Here is a 20137-nt window from a genome sequence, read left to right on the forward strand (position 1 = left end):
CCACTCGGTGTCTTGTCACAGACCCCTCACCCCACTCGGTGTCTTGTCACAACCCTCAGCCAACTCAGTGTCTCCTCATCTCACCCCACTCAGTGTCTCCTCACAATACTCACCCCACTCATTGTCTCCTCACAACCCTCACCCAACTCAGTGTCTCCTCATAACTCTCACCCCACTCAGTGTCTCCTCACAAACCCTCAACCCACTCAGTATTTCTCAGGACCCTCACCACATTCCGTATTTCCTCACAACTTTCACAGTACTCAGTGACACCTCACAGACCCCTCACACCCCACTCAGTGTCTCCTCATACCCTTCGCTCCACTCAGCTTCTCCTCACAACCCTCACCTGATTCAGTGTCTCCTCACAACTCTCACCCCACTCAGTGTCTCCTCAAAACCCTCACCCAGGCCGGGCGCGGTGGCTCAAGCCTGTAATCCCAGCACTTTGGGAGGCCGAGACGGGCGGATCACGAGGTCAGGAGATCGAGACCATCCTGGCTAACACAATGAAACCCCGTCTCCACTAAAAATACAAAAAAATTAGCCGGGCGTGGTGGCGGCGCCTGTAGTCCCAGCTACTCGGGAGGCTGAGGCAGGAGAATGGCGGGAACCCGGGAGGCGGAGCTTGCAGTGAGCCGAGATCGCGCCACTGCACTCCAGCCTGGGCGACACAGCGAGACTCCGCCTCAAAAAAAAAAAAAAAAAAAAAAAAAAAAAAAAAAAAAAAAAACCCTCACCCATTCAGTATCTCCTCAGAACCCTCACCCGACTCAGTGTCTCCTCACAATCAACACCCCACTCAGCATCTCCTCACAAACCCTCACCCCACTCAGTGTCTCCTTACAATGGATACCCAATTGAGTGTCTCCTCACAAACCCTCACCCCACTCACCCCACTGACTCCTCAGAACCTTCACCCCCACTCAGTGTCTCCTTACAACCATTACCACACTCACTGTCTCCTCACAACCCTCACACCTCTCAGTGTCTCCTCACAAATGCTCACCCCACTCAGTGTCTCCTCATAACCTTCACCCCACTTAGTGTCTCCTCACAAACCCTCATCCCACTGAGTGTCTCCTAACAACCCTCACCCTACCCAGAGCCTCCTAACAAAGCTCACCTACCACAGTGTCTCCTCAGAAACCCTCACCCCACCTAGTGTCTCCTCACAACCCTCACCCCACTCAGTGTCTCCTCACAAACACTAACCCCACTCAGTGTTTCCTCACGACCCTCACCCCAATCCGTGTTTCCTCACAACTCTCACCACACTCCATGACTCCTCACAGGCCCCTCATACCCCACTCAGTGTCTCTGCACAGACCTCTCACCCCATTCAGTGTCTCCTCACAAACCCCTTACCCCACTCAGTGTCTCCTCACAACCCTCACTGCACTCAGTGCCCCCACACAGACTCCTTATCCAACTCAGTGTCTCCTCAATACCCCTCACCACACTCAGTGTCTCCTCACAACCCTCAACCCACTGAGGGTTTCCTCACAAACCCCATACACCCCACTCAGTGTCTCCTCACAGATCCCTCAACCCACTCAGTGTCTCCTCACAACCCTCACCCCACTCAGTGCCTCCTAACACAGCTCACCTCATGCAGTTTCTCCTCACAAACTCTCCCCACACCTAGTGTCTCTTCACAACCTTCACCCCACTCAGTGTCTCCTCACAACCCTCACCCCACTCAGTGTCTCCTCACAACCCTCACCCCACTCAGTGTCTCCTCACAACCCTCACCACACTCAATGTCTCCTCAAATACCCCTCACACCACTCAGTGCCTCCTCACAGACCCCTCACCGCACTAAGTCTCCTCATAGACTCCTCAGCCCACTCAGAGTCTCCTCACAACCCTCAACCCACTCCGTGTCTCCTCACAACTCTCACCCTACTCTGTCTCCTCACAATCCTCACCCACTCAGTGTCTCCTCACAATGCTCACCTGACTCAGGGTCTCCTCACAGACCCCTCACACTGCACTCAGTGTCTGCTTACAACCCGCACTCCACTCCATGTCTCCTCAAATCCCTCACCCCACTCAGTGTCTCCTCACAATCCTCACCCTACTCAGTTTCTCCTCACAACTCTCATTCCCCTCAGTGTCTCCTCACAAACCTCACCTCACCCAGTGTCTCCTCACAGACCCCTCACACCCCACTCAGGGTCTGGCGTCGTCTCTCTCACCCTCACTCCAGCACCCTGCCTACTGGTTTGCAGCTCAGGCCGCTGTCTTGGCTTGGGCCATGTGTCCTCAAGGTCTCCTGGCTCTTCTGGTCCTGAGTCACTCACACTCCTGCTATGATTCCTGTCTAGTCCCTCATCTGCTAGGAAGCTGTCCTCCTGCCAACATTAGCAGCATTTCCTCTGTGATTTTCCCTTCTTTGGGTATTTTTGGTTTTCAGCTTCATCACTACACTAAGTTCTCAGAGTGCAGGATCCAAGTTCCTCTCACATGGTGTGTCCTCACCAGCACAGGCACCCACCTGCAGTGAGGGATAGTAGAGGATTGGCCAGTGTGTTATCCTATTGAGCGCCTCATAGGACTGGCAAGAAGGTGTTCAGCCATGAACCCCTTTTATAGCTCCTGAGTCTGAAGTAAGGACAGCACACACAGGAAAAAGTGCTAGATTCTCTGTTTCTGGCAAAGGCTGTCAACCATCCCCCTGGGCATGTGGCAGCACAGATCACATGGCCCCAGTGAGCACAGACAGGTTAGTGGCAGGCTGTGATGGGAGAGACTGAGATCAGACACGACCCCTTCTCGCGTAGCTGGAGGATGCAGTTGCGATGATCAAGCTCCTCCAAGTCCAGGCTTCCTTACAGAGTATACAAGGATAGCAAGGGGATTTGCGAGTATGAAACTCAGTGAAACACACCAGGGACCCGGCATGGGGCCTGCACAGAGCATGCACCCATGAATGACAGCCGCTCAACAACCGTCTCCAAGCTCTGTGGACACTTTGTCCCGTCACTTGTGTGATGCTGCTGACAAAACTAATACTTCAGTCATCGCTGCTCAATTCCGGTGAAATGTAAGCTTCCTATTTTAGCCTGGCTGACTATGAACAGCTCGCAGGTTTCCCTTTTCATCTCTTTTTAAACCCTGGCCAGTCGCTAAGCATTTCTATGTTGTTTTTCTTTAATCTGACAATGATCTCTCTCGCTCTATCTGCCTACCTGTATCCAGGGATCTCCCCAGAGGCGTGGATTACACGTGTCTGCCTATCCATCCTGGTGTCCATGATTTGCACCTTGCTGCCTGTGTGGGAAACAGCTCCCATCATCCCAAAGCATCAGCCCTGCTGCTAAAGGCCTGCAAACTCAGTGCTGTCACTCTGGTTCCTCAAGTTTTCTCCTCCTTTCACCCAAAGGCAATCCAGTGAAAACCAGTGATTTTTTCTCTTCTGCTACCAAGTACCAGATTTTTAAGAAACGCATTATATTCAGATTTAATTAGTTATTGAAAATCTGTCATTTTCATCTGAGTCTCAGGTAGCTACACACACATACTGACCAGACACACCCACACTCTGTCTCTGTGAAAGCACAAACTGTGTGACTGACTCCCACGAATAAGTTCCTCCCCTTTCTCACAGTTACACTCAGGGGTGCCTGTCCAAAATATTTAAGGACCAGAAGAGCCTGAGTCCAGGCCACAGCTGCTGACCAGGGTCCCCCCAGACCCTTATTGAGCCCAGCTTTAAGCCTCTAAGTGCTGGGCCAGGAGTCTACAGTGGAGGGCCCGAGTGGATGCAGAGTTTGAGACAGCAGATATTTACCAACCAGCATCAAACATACACATATTTAAAAACCAGCACAGCTCTGCTGGTCAACAGTCCCTGAGTGTCAGCTCCGCTCATCTCACCTGCTGCTGAGATAAACCCTCGGGCATCGGGGTCAAGATGGCTTCTGGGTGCTTGCAGTCAACATCAATGAACAGATTCTGCTCTTCCTCAAGAGAAGATCTGTGATCTTAAAAATAAGTCAAAATGCATGAGCTTTACATTGAAATAATATATTCAGAACATTATAGTACACTCAAATAATATGTCAAATAAGTATTTTGTGTAGACCTTTCAATTTTCCATGCTTACTTGACACCCAGCTATTATTAAGTTAAATTTTTAATAAATCCAATAAAATATTCTTTCCACAGGGTAATACAGTATTTGTCTGTATTTGAAATTTTCAGTATTTAAAGTTTAACTTCAAAAGGGAGAGGTGCCATTTGAATACATGGTAAAGTGGCAATATTTTGGCATTTTAATGTTTTAGAATATTTCGTAAATTAAATAGTTTCTTAATCTATAAAATATCACAATCAGAAACAAGGAAACAGCTAAGAATGGCTAAGAATGCTCACTGAAAACTGAGGTGAGTCAAAAGTCAATGAAAACTGAGGTGGCACTTAGTATATTTCTTGTGTCTCTCTCACTGGACACCTTAAGAAGCACAGCTTTCCAAAACTCAAACAGTTTAAACAAACACTAAATTCACAGTTGGGTGTGGTGGCTCACTCCCCTAATCCCAGCAGTTTGGGAGACTGAGATGGTAGAATCACTTAAGCCCAGGAGCTCAAGACCAGCCTGGGCAACACAGCAAGACTCCAGCTCTACGAAAAATTTAAAAATTAGCCAGGCATAGTGGTGAGCACCTGTACTCCTAGCTAGTCAGGAGGCTGAGGCAGGAGGATGGCCTGAGCCCAGGAGGTCGAGGTTGCAGTGAGCTGTGGTTGTGCCACTGCACTCTAGCCTGGGCGACAGTGAGACCCTGTCTCTAAAAAACAAGAAAACGTCTACATTCACTTTTTAAAACACCACTAACTACATTAAAGCATCTACAAAATGGCTGGAAATCAGAAAAGCACGGGAAGTTTTAGGGGATAGAAACCTGAGTTTTTCTGGTTCAAAGATCCCAAATCCTGGCTGCACAGAAACATCTACCTAAGGGGCTTTAAAACCTACTGATGCCCAGACTTTTCCCTCAGAGATCAACGGATCAACCAGGGAAGGAGGGCCTGGCACCAGCATGTTTTAAAAGCTTTCTAGTTAATTCTTAGGTACAACCAGGATGAAGAACAAAATTCTGAGCAAGCCTCTCATTTTATGGCTTAGGAAACTAGGGTTGGCAGGTTAGAGATTTGCCTATTAAACCACCGCATCTCTCCAACTGATCCCCCAAAGAGCACCCCCTAAACCAGAGACAAATCACGACCTGCTCCCAGGTCCTGAGTCAGGGTTTCTCAGACTGTCCCACACACCCAGTCCTGGGGGACTCCACTGGCCTGCAAATCCTGGCTTGGGAGCCTGGCATGGGCTCTGGGTGGGCAGTTGTGATCAGATCCTGGAGTCTGGGTCCCGGTCAGGGGGTTGCTGCTGGTGGCAGACACACTCCTTGAGGCAGTGAATCCGGCCCCAAATCCCAACTCCTCACTGGACTGAGCTGCCTGTGCTTTCCAGGGGCTGTGTAAATACAGCCACCTCCTCAAAAGCTGTCCTTTGCTGCCCCAAGCACCTCATGGCACCCCTATCAGGGCACAATATTACTGCATATGTTATTAGAATGCACCTGCCTGTCTCCATCACCAAATAAACCCCTTGGGGATGCTGACAGCTTTTCCCGACCTTGTCTGAGATGCCGAGGGCTTCATTAGGACTGAAAGAGGAAAAGGCCTCCTGAGTTACACCATGTCATACCAATTACACATCGTATCCGAGGCCGTTCCTTGAGGGAACACATGATTGTAAAGTCCCTTCCAAGTACAAATATTAGCAAACGCTGCCCACGTTCTAGCACCAGACAGGCACGTTAGAAAACTGGAGAAACAACCGGGAAATGCCAGGTCAGAGTCACAGCGACCCCTGTATGACAGTGAAGTCTCAGCCACCCTCCAGTAACTCGACCTCAGGACATCTGTGCAAAGGCTCCGAGAAGTTTCCTGGGACGGTGCATAACCCTGGCCGGCCGCTTGTTGCCACCATGCATGACACCTCCACACCAGCTGCCTTTTCCACACATAACTGCACAGACCACTGCCCCTTCGTGAGATTTTTAGAAAAACCTGGAAATTCTGCCATCTACTCCAAATCTCCCCTCACCAAGGAAAATGTTCCTGAAATCCCAGTTCAGGATGCTCACGACCTCAGTCCCTGCAGGACCATGCCCAGGAGGGCCGATGTGCTGTAAATAGGGAGTCCAATGCCAAGAATCCACAGTGACGGAGGCCCCTGCGCGGCCCTCCCTAGATCCAGCCAGTGATTCTCAATGATTCCCCGCTGCCGGGTGCCCTCCGCCTAAAACGCCACCCCTGCAGGGTGGGGAGGCCAGGGTCAGCGGGGCTGATCCAGACCCAGGCAGTGAGCAGGCCGGTGCTACCCGAGGCTGCAGGAGTCTGCACGGCCACCCCCAACCCCAAGTCCTCCCCGCAAGATGTGGCCACCCCCCAACCCCATGTCCTCCCCACAGGAAGACGCACAGGCACGGACCCTGTGCAATGAGAGACTTGGTCCTGATGAACGAGCGGCCCCTCTTCACAGCCGCTCTGGTCCTCTCCAGCCCGTCCTTGGTGCCGTCCTTCGCAGCCTTCACGAGCTTCTGCATCTGTGACAGAGAGGGAGATGTGAGAACGGGACGGTGGTAGAACCCACCTGTGACTTTCATTTGCCTGTTTTAAAAGAATACTGTCAAGTAGTCTGGTTCTTGTGAGCGCATGTGTCATGTGCAGTTCTGGGCTAGGTTTTGTTTTGGTTTTGTTTGTTGGAAAAAAGAAAAAAACAGACTTTGAAAACACAGCCCTTCCTGGACATGGTCAATAATGTTCCCTGCTCCATTTACAGTATTATGTGTGATCCGCCCACACAAACAGCTACGTGGGGGTCACAGGTGAGTCACTAACGTGCACAAATGTCAAACAACTCGCCCCGAATTAAATGGCAAAACAACTAACTGCAGACGCTCACAGCTCCAGTTCAGCCTTTTAACCTCCCCGGGGCTTCCCACCGCACCCCACGCTGGGGCAAGGCCAGCTGTTGACAAGGCCACCTCACACGCATGGTCACAGGGACCCAGCCCCAGTCACGGGGCTGAATTCAAGGCCCGGCAAGTGCTGCACACATGCACGGGATCCACCCGAGGGAGGGTCGGGGTGCAGCACACTGCGGATGTCAGACTTGGAGGCCACGTCCCCCGGGCCTGGGGCTCCCTGCCTCCACTTCCTCAGACAGTGCCGTGCTGGACACTCACGGCTGCCTGGACTCAGGCGTCTGAGACTTCTCCTGCCATCTGACTTCTTACTCCTTAAAAACCGAACATCTGAGGTACTGGCCACTGGACACCGAGAGATTCCTCTCTAAAAGATGATCTCTTATGGGACCACCGACGTCCCCTTCCCAGGGACCTCCCAAAGGGACCAGCAGTGCAGCTGAGAACCAGGCTCTCTTCACTCTGGGTCACATCACTGCGGGAGGAGCGGGGCTGCTGGATGCCAGCGTGCAGACAGTTGCTCTAGCCCTGGCCGTGTCTGCCTGCCCTGGACTTCCAAACGCCTGAGGGCTGCCTTCAGGAAGTGTCCACCATGAACACCACGCAACACGCCTGGCCTCACACCCGCGTCGCCCACCCCAGCCCATCTCCATCACTTGCAACTCTGTCCCCCATCGACGGCGTTAACATCACGGCCCCCGTGGGCTCCCCCACTCCTGCATCTCCCAACCCCACATGGGACCACGTCCTGCTGCCATTTCCTCGGTCCCTGCACCCATGCCCCTGCCTCCCGCCCGATGCCGCAGACAGCCCTGCCCGCCTGCGCGTATCCATCCCGCACAGTCTGCCCACCTCCTGCTCTTTCTCAATCCCGGATCTGGGCTGTGAACCCTTGGTTTTCAGCCAGCCTGTCAGGATCCCTGGACAGAGAATCAGAGAACTGCAAACCGACAAACTGGAGAGCCACCACGGTCCCTAAGCCCCAGCTCCATGCACAGCAGGTGAGACCCCAGGTTCCAGGTCACAGCCTCGGCCAGGTCTCCTGGCTCCCAGAGCTGACACGGGGCTGCTCTCACTAGGGGAAGCGAGTGTGCTGGGCCCGACCCTGGCTGCTTCCCCGGCCTTCCTTCCCCGCTTCCCACAGTGCCCTCACCTGCTTCAGCCAGGGCACGCCCCGTGTCTGTGGAAATCTCCAAACGTAGCTCACACACCCCTCCCCTCGCTCTGATGGTGCCCTCCGCTCCTCGGAAACCCCGCCACACTGCCTGCCGCCTCCGGCAGGTCCCATCAGACACCCTGCAGGAAGCCAGCCAGACGCTGGATGTGAGGGGGTAACACGGCTCCCAGGAGGCGGCCGTGGCTTCGGATGGCCCAAGCACAACACGGTGGATGAGCCGGCTGCTCCAGAAGCCGTGTGGAGTGCACGTCCCTTTCCAGCGAGTGCCACTCAACACATGTGAATGATCACAAAATACCAGCAGGATAAAAGGTCAAATTCCAGGAAAAAGTACTTGACAGTGCCCTTTTAAAAGACATCGCGCGGAACAGACTGTCACCACACTCACGTCCAGCAGTTCTCAAGCGTTCCGGTCTCGGGGGCCCTGGACGCTCTTAAAAATTATGGAGAGCCCAAATGGCTTTCGTTTACGGGGATTTTACGTATCAATATTTACTGCATTTGAAGTTAAAATGCTGAAAAAGTTTGGATATTTTTATAAATGTTCATTTAAAAAATAATCAACCTATTACATGTTATCTCAAATAACATCAATGAAAAATTGCTGTGTTTTCCAAAACAAACAGAAAGTGGCATTGTTGTGCATTTCTGGAAACCCCTATCACGTAGACAGCCGGACGGCATTGCGCCAGCTGTGAGGCCACAACCGTGGAGCCTCCAGAATGTTCTTGGGTTCCCGGTAAGAGGGAGACAGTGAAAGGCACCGAGCGTCTCAGAGTCCATGTGAGCCCCAAAGCGCCGGGGGATGCCGGGAGCCCCGGACCACCCTTTGAGAACCGCTGTTGAGACAACAAGGACCGACCAAGCCACATGGTTTTTCTTTACTGCCCGGCCGGCGAGTGGGGGCAGCGGCCGGGGGCAAGACTCTACCTTCAGTTCATGCTTCTGCCTGAGCTGCTGAATCTCCACCGCGCCCACCGTGCTTGCCATCAACTCTCTCATCTTTTTCTCATAGTGCTCCTTTAAACGGGTTAGGTCATGAGAAAGCTACAGCATAAAGAGACACAGTCTTTTCACAAAAAGGCTCTTTTTGGTTCTTTGGGACAATTTTACATTGAGCGGATACTGGCAGCATCTGCAGTGGCACATCAGGCCTCTCCTGGCTGGGGGCTCTGGGACCACACGTGAGAGTCCCCATTACTAGCCCGGTTGGTCCTTGAGAGATAAATGCACAAACCGTTGGCCGGGCGCGGTGGCTCATGCCTGTAATCCCAGCACTTTGGGAGGCGGAGGTGGGAGGATCACTTGAGCTCAGGAGTTCAAGACCAGCGTGGGCAACATGGTGAAACCCTGTCTCTATTAAAATCACAAAAATTAGCCAGGCAGGGTGGTGCGCGCCTGTGGTCCTAGCTACTTAGGAGGCTGAGGTAGGAGGATCGCTTGAGCCTGGGAGGTGGAGGCTGCAGTGAGCCGTGATGGTGCCACTGCACTCCAGCCTGGGTGACAGAGTAAGACCCTGTCTCAAAAAAAAAAAAAAAAAAAAGAGAGAGATAAATGCAGAAAGGAGTTAAACATGGCATCAAAACACAGACACTATCCAGACGCCAGGCTACAGTCTTCTCCGTGCTAGACGGGAGCAAACGCACGCACACAAAATATCTGTAAAATCGTTCATTTACATTTTGGTGGAATGAACATTATCCAATATACAAAAATACAGAAAATTATTTTTATGTCAGCATCCAAGCAAAAGATACTTGTATTTAAACTGTACTGAAGGTGACATTTTGGGGATGGCAGCATGGATTTTCAACAGTCTCCAACCTGAGGTCACTTTCTCTCTGACTGACTGGGGACCCCCTGGATCCTTGTCCGTGTGGTCACAGACACTTCAGATGCACGTGGCTGAGGCCCCACTGCTCCTCTGGGGGCATTTCTCATGTCACGGACACTTTAATAAAATTCGAGATTTTTTGAGATGACTTTTGAACAATATCTAGTTTTATTTTGGTTGTTTTTAAAATGTGACCATTTAAACCAGAAAACTTGGTGCTGCCTGCAGCACTTCCATCCTGGTCAGGCCTAACCCAGAGGCGCCCTGTCTGCACCCCACACAGTATTCCCCAGTCCAGGCCACTGTCCTGGCAACATGGAGGTACAGGAGACGCTGGAAATGCAGAGCCCGGCACTCCCGGGTTGTAATTCTGCACCATAAACCCACTGTGTGCTGGCTTTCCCCAGCTCCTTCTCCCAGCAGGGAGGGCTACTGAACCACTGGCACTGCCTGGGCAGTCAAGGGCTCCTCTGGGATGTGGGTCTGCCCCAAGGCAAGGGCAGGGTCTCCTGAGTTATTATTAAGGAGTGACTACTAATGCCTCTGGGCTCCTCAGTGGCCTGGCCCCTCTGTCCACAGCCCACCACGAAGGCGAAACCAAAGAAGGGAAACCCCAGCATGTAACCCACGCTCCGAGGCACCCACCGAGCCTCCATCTGTGACATCAGAGTCCAGCACTCTTCTTAAATCTCAGTTTAAATCGTGTCTGACTCAGCTACAGCAAGCTAAATATCATCTTAGTTATCAGCTCTGTTAAAAACTACAACTGCAGGCTGGGTGCAGTGGCTCACGCCTGTAATCCCAGCACTTTGGGAGGCTGAGGCAGGCAGATCACGAGGTCAGGAGTTCGAGACCAGCCTGGCCAACATGGTGAAACCCTTTCACTACTAAAAATACAAAAATTAGCTGGTGATAGCAGCTGCCTGTAATCCCAGCTACTTGAGAGGCTGAGGCAGGAGAATCGCTTGAACCCGGGAGGGGACCTGAGATCATGCCATTGCACTCTAGCCTGGGCGCAGGCGAGACTCCGTTTCAAAGAAAAAAACCAAACAAACAAATAAACAGAAAAATTACAATTGCAGCTTCATTGGTTGTTTAAATCGCTATTGTAATAATGATGGTGACAGAAAAGATCGAATTCCTGGAAGAACTTGTGAATGAAACTGGGTAGGTGAGCTGACCGCCATGATCTGGTAGATTTTCCTTGAGTTTCATGAAGCAGGTTCACAGAATATGAGAATTGTAGGCAACCCATAATCACTTGTAAACCACAGGGATGTGGCAGCTACGTCCAGGAGTGAAATCTCCGCTTACTGGGGGCTACTAGGGGACGGGCAGGATAAAACCGGTTATCACCAACTGTCACTATGGCGGGCATCGGGTCACCATCTGTATCAGTAACACAGGACTTGCTGGCCTCAGACGAGGACTGTGTGTGGCCTGCATCTCAGCCTCACACGGAAAGTACATGGACTTCACTGCAGATGAGCACAAATCTATCCTTTTACAAATAGTCAAAAAAAATACTCTAACAATAAAAACCCTGTGGCACAGCCCGGCACCACCGAGACCTGGAATGTGTCTCAGCTGAACAGTTTCCAGGTTCCATGGCTCACAATCACCCAATTCCAGAATTCACGCCTTACAGCTCTGACGTCCCACCTCGCACCCTAATCTCAAGACTTTTCCACACACACACAAAAATAAAAATTCCCTGTAAGAAAGAAATTCCCAGGCTGGGCACAGCAGTTTACACCTGTAATCCCAGCACTGTGGGAGGCTGAGATGGGCAGATCACCTGAGGTCAGGGGTTCGAGACTAGCCTGGCCAACATGGGGAAACCCCATCTCTACTAAAAATACAAAAATTAGCTAGGTGTTGTGGCGGGCACCTGTAATCCCAGCTACTTGGGAGGCTGAGGCAGGAGAATGGCTTGAACCTGGGAGGCGGAGATTGTAGTGAACTGAGATCATGCCATTGCACTCCAGCCTGGGAGACAGAGTGAGAATCCATCTCAAAAAAAAAAAAAGAAAAGAAAAGAAAAAAGAAAGAAAGGATTGTCACAGGGCAGTTTAGAAGCTTTTGTCCCTTAACATCTATTTTTACCTCTTCCTGTTCATGCTGAACATGTTAAAGTTCAAAACCTGGCTTAAGGTAAAGTGCAGATGTGCTGTGTCTCAGGGAACCCCGATCCCATCTACTCAGTGTTCTGCAAACGGTGCTACGTGCGAAGCACATAATACATTAAAACACAAGCAATTCAGAGAATAACTACTTTCTTATTCCAGGCGGTGAGCTCATTTAAGACCTTCTAAGTGGTTTACAGAAGTTTAATTTCTCAATCCTTCCATGACGATACTTAATTATATGAAACGAGAGATGTCTTCTCCTTTGCCAACATCTTACGCTTTCCCCAAACGGCTTATCAGCATCTTAACAAATCACTAAGAAGTACCAGGCGGCTCACAATCGTATATTCACAGCCCCCTGCCCCCTGCCCGTGTCAACACGAGAGCACTGTCCCTCACACGTGCCCGGAACACATACTTGCTTTTTGTGGTTGCTGCGCAGGAAGGACCTGGGAATCCCATTCTTGCACTCCGAGTCACTCTGCTCTTCGTAACTTTCAAATTCGCTCGAACTCCATCCGTATTCCAAAGAGCTGTTTCCGCCTTCATCCCCATTCTCAACATCATCATAAATCATTTCATCTGAGTGCATAAATTCCAAAAGGAAATTAAAACTTTAGAATTCCACGTGGGCTGTTTTGTGCCTGTTTGTGGTTTTACCGAGTCATCTAGAGCTGGGGGTGGAGGCAAATCTGAATCATGCTGAGGACCCTGCAGAGCCCCGGGCGGGCTCCACGGAAGCTACTGTGCAGAGCCTCCACCACCCGGGCAGCGCCAGGGAAAAGCGCTTCGGGCGTTTCTCACAAGTGCCCCTGCCCCATCTGTACCCTGAGGACCACCTGACTACGGGCATCCACCACGGTCCTGTCAGATAACTTGTCAGCCTTAGAGAACTTCCCACGAAGAAAAATCTTCCTTTACGTAAACTTACAGGATGTTTTGAAAATTAGAGAGAGAATTGGTGGACAGATGATAGGCAGGTAGATGGATGGTGGATTATAGAACTAGGGATAGGTGGATGATACAGATATTCAAGTACCGGCACTAGCAAGAAAATACACACAGATTTTTAAATTTTCAATGCTGTGATGCTAACAAGACTTTTAGAGAATGAAAATGACATTCTTCAAAATACCAGAATATTAGAGTCTCTCTAAATCTTTTATCAGTCACACAAGCATAAATGTTTCTTTATTTTACCTGGTTTCTTAGACATAAATAACCTCTTAAGAATAATCTCCATGCCTTAATAATATTAAATTTATTCTTTATACACCCACAATCATTCACTATAACAAAACTTGGCCTTAAAGATCCTTAGTAATTAAGCACTGAGGAATATATACATCTTAGCACATAAGTAACATTCAAAACCAACACGTGCTTTCATTGGAAATGCAAAATTAGACATGAACTTGTCACTTATAATCCCTAGATATTTGAAATTACCCTATCCTTGTAATATTTCTCCACTGACTACAAAACAGGTCCTCCAAATGTCTGACTAAAAGTTCTAGCAAAGCCATAAAATGTGTGAAATGAGCTCACTTTGCAGAAGCTGCAGTGTGTTCTGTGTGCCACAGGCAATGATCACCACCCGGGCACCTGGCAGCCTCAGCAACTCAGCTTAGCAGATGAACAGGTCAAGTCCTTACACAACTGCCTGAAATTTGGGGCCAAGTGTCATCCTGAGAGCTCACTCACGTGCCCAAGAGCCAAGAGTCACCCTGAGAGCCCACCCACATGCCCAAGAGTGGAGGGGCTGCAGCCTCTACCATGGACTAGGGGACTCAGAAAGGGCACCCCTACATGCCCCGGTGTGTGTCTGCACTCACCCTCCAGCCTGCCTTAGAATCTCCACCCCCTACACACCCCGGTGTGTGTCTGCACTCTCCCTCCAGCCTGTCTTAGAACCTCCACCCCCTACACACCCCGGTGTGTGTCTGCACTCTCCCTCCAGCCTGTCTTAGAACCTCCACCCGCTACACACCCCGGTGTGTGTCTGCACTCTCCCTCCAGCCTGCCTTAGAATCTCCACCCCCTACACACCCCGGTGTGTGTCTGCACTCTCCCTCAACCCTGTGATAGAACCTCCACCCCCTACACACCCCGGTGTGTGTCTGCACTCTCCCTCAAGCCTGTGATTAGAACCTCCACCCCCTACACACCCCGGTGTGTGTCTGCACTCTCCCTCCAGCCTGTCTTAGAACCTCCACCCCCTACACACCCCGGTGTGTGTCTGCACTCTCCCTCCAGCCTGCCTTAGAATCTCCACCCCCTACACACCCCGGTGTGTGTCTGCACTCTCCCTCCAGCCTGTCTTAGAACCTCCATCCCCTACACACCCTGGTGTATGTCTGAACTCTCCCTCCAGCCTGTCTTAGAACCTCTATCCCCTACACACCCCAGTGTGTATCTGGACTGTCCCTCCAGCCTGTCTTAGAACCTCCATCCCCTGCACGCCCTGCTGTGTGTCTACACTCTCCCTGCAGCCTGTCTGAGAACCTCCACCCCCTACACACCCCGGTGTGTGTCTACACTCTACCTCCAGAGGTTCTAAGGAACCTCCATCCCCCATTTCCTTGCATCCATCTCTGGACTCCCAACTTTTCTGGTCTACATAAAACAAGTCCACACAGACATGGTTTTTAGACATGTTATCTTTTTCACCTCAATTAGGTTTTCAGCCCTTTGAGAGCTGGAGCTGCATTTTCTGTATTCAGCACAGCAGCTGGCAAGAGTCTAATCAATCTAGTTCTCTCAGTGCCTTGTTAGGGCTCCTGGGACCTGGCCACAGGATCAGGCAAGTTCAGACGCTGTTACCTTAGCTCTATTACAACTCAGGCTATTCAGAGGCATGAAAAATGGGTGTTTTCAATCCACCAATTTTCACAATTGCGTTTTAGAAATGCAATTGCTGTTCTGGCCTCCAGCATACGTGGAACTTCCAAGGACTTTGAAGGGTCTTGCTAACCCTCAATTCAGTGAATTACTTATGTCCTCTTGAATGCCTGGGCTTGCAGATTTGTAGTTCTAAAACTGGACGTTAAATCCAGTCACCCTGACGTGTGTTTTCTGACCGAGCCTGTGACTAGGGCAGTGCCATTGACTTATTTTCCGTGATGACAATCTTGTCCGCCCTTAGCCCTGCGTATTTAAAAAGTGACCCTACGGAGGTGTTGGCTGCACAGTGAGCGTACCTAATGCCACTCAACTGTACACAAGGAACTAGCTGAAACGAATATTTACGTATACCCTGACACAATAAAAAAAAACAGAAGAAAAGTGGCTCTGTGTGGCCTCCATAACATCTCCCACTTGCTCCTTGTGTTTTGAGAGCCCTGAACTCTAAATGAGTGAGGAAATGCGGGTGCACTACCCCACAGGCTCCTCTCAACGCAACGAGGAAATGCGGGTGCACCACCTCAGGGGCGCCTCTCAACGCAACGAGGAAATTCGAGTGCACTACCCCATGGGCGCCTCTCAACGCAACGAGGAAATGCGGGTGCACCACCCCGCGGGCGCCTCTCAATGCCATGAGGAAATGCAGGTGCACTACCCCACGGGCTCCTCTCAATGCCATGAGGAAATGCAGGTGCACTACCCCACGGGCTCCTCTCAATGCCATGAGGAAATGCGGGTGCACCACCCCGCGGGCGCCTCTCAACGCAACTTGATGCCAGCACACTGTCACTTTCTCCTCTTGCTTTTTGCTCACCATGGCTTCTGAGTTCTTATAAATACACACACATATAATTTCTTCGTTTTTCTGCTGCTGTGCTGTGAGTGGTTTACTGGATACTTCTGCACGGTGCCCTCCAGCAGCCACCAGGCTTTCCAGTCTCCCACTCCTCAGGACGGCTCTGCACAGAGCATCCCACAGGACCCTCCTGCGGCGGCGTGAGCTTCTCTCGGAAACTGGCTCCCTGCCCCACCACCGCTACGGATGGCCTGTCTGTTAACTCCTGCTTGTGCTGTCCTTACAAAGGGGACACACTGGGCCTCACCACATGGCAGAAGGCCGACAGCTGGACTTCCACAGTGTGCTGGGTTCTGAGTCACCAGACCACGCCTTCTGCGAGGAACGCCCAACACAGCCGGACAAATTACTCCAAAATGCATTTCAAACTTGTTTTTACAGCAACTAGCCTTTGGTCCTCACTTTATTTGTGGCATCTATTTAAGTAACTTCCTATGGGCACACTTACCTGCAAGCACCTAGGAGTTTTCCTGATCGACAGGATGAAACCACTCTGTCTCCAGGACGGCAGGCACACCTCCATCTAGTACTGGGTATGGAACTGCCCAAAACGTATTTGGGGAATGAATAAATTAATAAATGCCTTGGGCTCCTCCCCATTACGTTTGCAGTAGATTTTACCAACACGTCCTTAATTCAGCTAAGTGAGTTTCCTTCTATTAGGAGTTTTTAATGTTGGACGGCCACTGAATCTCCGCAAGTGCTTTTTAAACACATGCTGAGAGGAGCATACAGGTTTATGTCCATTAATCTGGGGAAATCGTGTTACAAGAACTTCCCAAAGGATCCTGAGCTGCTGCCATGAATGTAAGAGGTCAAGATGGGCTCTTGCTTATTTGTCAGGGTCATGCTGGATTGAATTTCCTGACATTTCAGGAAGGAAATGTAGCATCAACCCTTGTGGGTGAGGGGCGTTTACAAGCTTATCCTAACATTATAAACTAATTTACACCGCATCCTTGCTTCTGCTATTCACTGGAACAGTGCCTGTGACAGAGGGGTTTGCCTGCTCCCTGAAGGCTCAGTAAACCCCAGCATAAAAACATCTGAGCCTGGTGGGCTGCTCTGCACAGTAGTAAGCAAATCATTCAATATCTTGGATCACTATAGGTTTAGTCATGGTTTTTATTTTGGGTATATTTGATTCTTCAAGGCAATTTTTAATTTAATCTAAATTTTTGATAAAAAGTTATTTATAGGCCGGGCGCGGTGGCTCAAGCCTGTAATCCCAGCACTTTGGGAGGCCGAGACGGGCAGATCACGAGGTCGGGAGATCAAGACCATCCTGGCTAACACGGTGAAACCCCGTCTCTACTAAAAAAATGCAAAAAAAGTAGCCGGGTGAGGTGGCGGGCGCCTGTAGTCCCAGCTACTCGGGAGGCTGAGGCAGGAGAATGGCCTGAACCCGGGAGGCGGAGCTTGCAGTGAGCTGAGATCCGGCCACTGCACTCTAGCCTGGGCGACAGAGCAAGACTCAAAAAAAAAAAAAAAAAAAAAAAAAAAAAGTTATTTATAGCATCCTCTTATGGTTTTTACAAATTTCTACTGCAGTTACATCCTCTTGATCAACTTCTTCCTTCCTTCCTTCCTTCCTTCTTCCATCCCTCTCCTCGCTTTCTCTCTCTCATCCTAATATAACCAGAGGCTTGTCTATTTTTGTATTATTTTTAAAGAACCAACCTTTGGCTTTGTTAATACTTTATGTTGCTTCCTGGTTTTTTATTTCATCATTTTTGCCTTGCCCATTATTTTTTTCCTGTCACTTCCCTCAGCTCTGCTGCTCTTTCACATAGCTGGCTGGATGCTCAGTTCACTGTTCTCTGTTTTGTTTTCTTTTTTCTTTTTCTTTTTTTTTTTTTTTTTTTGAGACGGAGTCTCACTCTGTTGCCCAGGCTGGAGTATAGTGGCGCAATCTTGGCTCACTGCACCTCCCGGGTTCAAGCAATTCTCTGCCTCAGTCTCCTGAGTAGCTGGGACTATAGGCGCCCGCCACCATGCCCGGCTAATTTTTGCACTTTTAGTAGAGATGGGGTTTCACCGTCTTGGCCAGGTTGGTCTTGAACTCCTGACCTTGTGATCCACCCACCTCAGCCTCCCAAAGTGCTGGGATTACAGGTGTGAGCCACCGTGCCCAGCCTGTTTTATTAACACATGCCATTATGTCTATAATTCCTTAGACTTTGAAATCTATACCATATAGTTTATGTAATGTTTTTATTATCATTCAAGTCAATATATTTTCTAGTTTCTATTTTGTGTTTATCTTTGACCATGAGTTACAGAGTAATATGTTATTTTTAATTTCTAAATGTTTGTGTTGAATTTTTTTTTACCGATTTTACTCAACTGTTATCAGGAAATAAGGTCTGAACACCCATTCTTTGGCATTTGTTAATATTTGTTTTGAGGCATACTATATAATTTTTTTAAAATTCCATGTGTTTAAAAAAATACATATTCTGGAACTACTTGCTTCAAGGATCTGTATATGACCTTCAAATCAATCATACTATGTTGCTGTTCTAGTCTTTTATGGTTTACTGATTTTTTTTTTTTTTTTTTGAGACAGTTTTTACTCGTTTCCCAGGCTGGGGTGCAATGGTACAATCTTGGCTCACTGCAGCCTCTGCCTCCCGGGTTCAAGCAATTCTCCTGCCTCAGCCTCCCAAGTAGCTGGGATTACAGGCGCCCGCCACAACGCCCGGCTAATTTTTGTATTTTTAGTAGAGACGGGGTTTCACCATGTTGGCCAAGCTGGTCTTGAACTCCCGACCTCAAGTGATCCACCCACCTTGGCCTCCCAAAGTGTTGGGATGACAGGCGTGAGCCACTGTGACTGGCCGGTTTACTGATTTTATGTCCAGGGTCTGTCAATAGCACAGAGAGTTTTCTTAAAATCTCTCACCCCAATAGTGTATTTACATATTTCTGATTAGTTTGCTTACATATCTTAAGGCTATGCTGTTAGGTGCATGTGAGTTTAGAACTGTTACATATCCTCCTCATGAATTATTCCTTGCTTTATGGCTTAACGTTTAGTGTATTATTATAGTGATACTGGCAATACTTCGGTGAGAATTTGCATTATATTTCTTTTTCCATCCACTTACTTACAAATCTTCTGTACCCTTATGTATCTCTCATAAGCATTTATGGCTAGCTTTGCTATTTTATCCAATCTGAGGATTTCTTTTACTGGCAATAGGATCCACTTTGCTATGCATACCAATGTTTGTACTTATTTTGCAGTCTTTTCTCATATGATTTGCAAAGCTTTCTTCTTTTATATTTTCTTGCTTTTACCAGACTGGGTTTTGCTCTACTGGTTTCAAAGTTAAACAATCTATTCCTATTTTCTTAGCAGTTACCCATAAAATGCAAACTTGACCAATCATAGCAAAAAAAAAAAAGAAAAAAAAAATCAGTAAAAAATGCTGACTTCAGAACACATGGCATGAACTGTCACCCTGCCCTTCAGTTGGCACTGGCTGGGGTTCCAGCTCCATCTTAAACTCAATCAGCACTGTCAGGGCTGTCTTGAGCGGCGCTGGTGTGGACTTTCCACACACCCGACACCTCCTGGGCTCCCCACTCCCTCCTGCCTCCCGTCACCTCCTTCGCAGTTCAGTGTGCTCTTCCCTGCAGCGAGCGCATCATTAACTATTTCCGTAGATTCCACAGGCAGCAGGTCCCCCGGCTCTGCCTCATGCGGCCCATCTCCCTTTTTAAAGGACAGTACTTTGCTGGATGTGGCCACTCAGGCTAAAAGGGCCACTTCCTTCTTTGCATTGAGAACCTACCCCCAGCCTGTGGGTAAGTCGAATGGCGGTTCCTTTGTAGGGAGCCATGTTTTCTCTCTAGTAGCTCTGAGGAGATTCACCCTGGGCTTGGTGCTCTGCGGTCTCCATTGTACTGGCCTAGCTATGGATCAACGTGTCATTCATCTTGCTTTGAATCTGTATTTCTAAAATCTGAGAATTTATGTTTTTCTTTAATTGTACAGAATTCTTAGTTATTTCTTTGAATACTATCTTGGCCTGATTCTATTTTCTCATTGATGTCATTTATTCGACATACGCTGCTGCTTCTCAGCCTCAGTGTTTCCTACCTCTTTGCTGACATTTTCCGTACCTTTAACTCCTCTGCTTGCTTGGAATAAGTAAGATTAAACTGCCCTATTTCAAGTGTTATAAGCAGACACACAAATGTGCACAAACACCAACATTCCACCACACATCA

At 49.3% G+C, this 20137-nt stretch overlaps 1 protein-coding gene across 6 annotated transcripts in view; it reads right to left on the bottom strand.

Annotated features, from left to right (window-relative positions):
* The window catches only part of ARHGEF10 (Rho guanine nucleotide exchange factor 10), a 145386-nt gene that overhangs the window by 79004 nt on the left and 46245 nt on the right, over nucleotides 1-20137 (bottom strand). For 5 of the 6 annotated variants that reach the window (XM_050800194.1, XM_050800195.1, XM_050800192.1 and 2 more), the window contains 4 exons: nucleotides 12557-12720; nucleotides 9106-9222; nucleotides 6503-6617; nucleotides 3883-3989 (listed from right to left, as the gene is read on the bottom strand). In XM_050800194.1, coding sequence (XP_050656151.1) covers nucleotides 3883-3989; nucleotides 6503-6617; nucleotides 9106-9222; nucleotides 12557-12720 — 503 coding nt within the window. The remainder of the gene's footprint in view (nucleotides 1-3882; nucleotides 3990-6502; nucleotides 6618-9105; nucleotides 9223-12556; nucleotides 12721-20137) is intronic. The other variant, XM_050800197.1, reaches the window with a different exon arrangement.

The sequence above is a fragment of the Macaca thibetana genome, chromosome 8 (assembly GCF_024542745.1).
Source record: "Macaca thibetana thibetana isolate TM-01 chromosome 8, ASM2454274v1, whole genome shotgun sequence".
NCBI classification, from domain to species: domain Eukaryota; kingdom Metazoa; phylum Chordata; class Mammalia; order Primates; family Cercopithecidae; genus Macaca; species Macaca thibetana.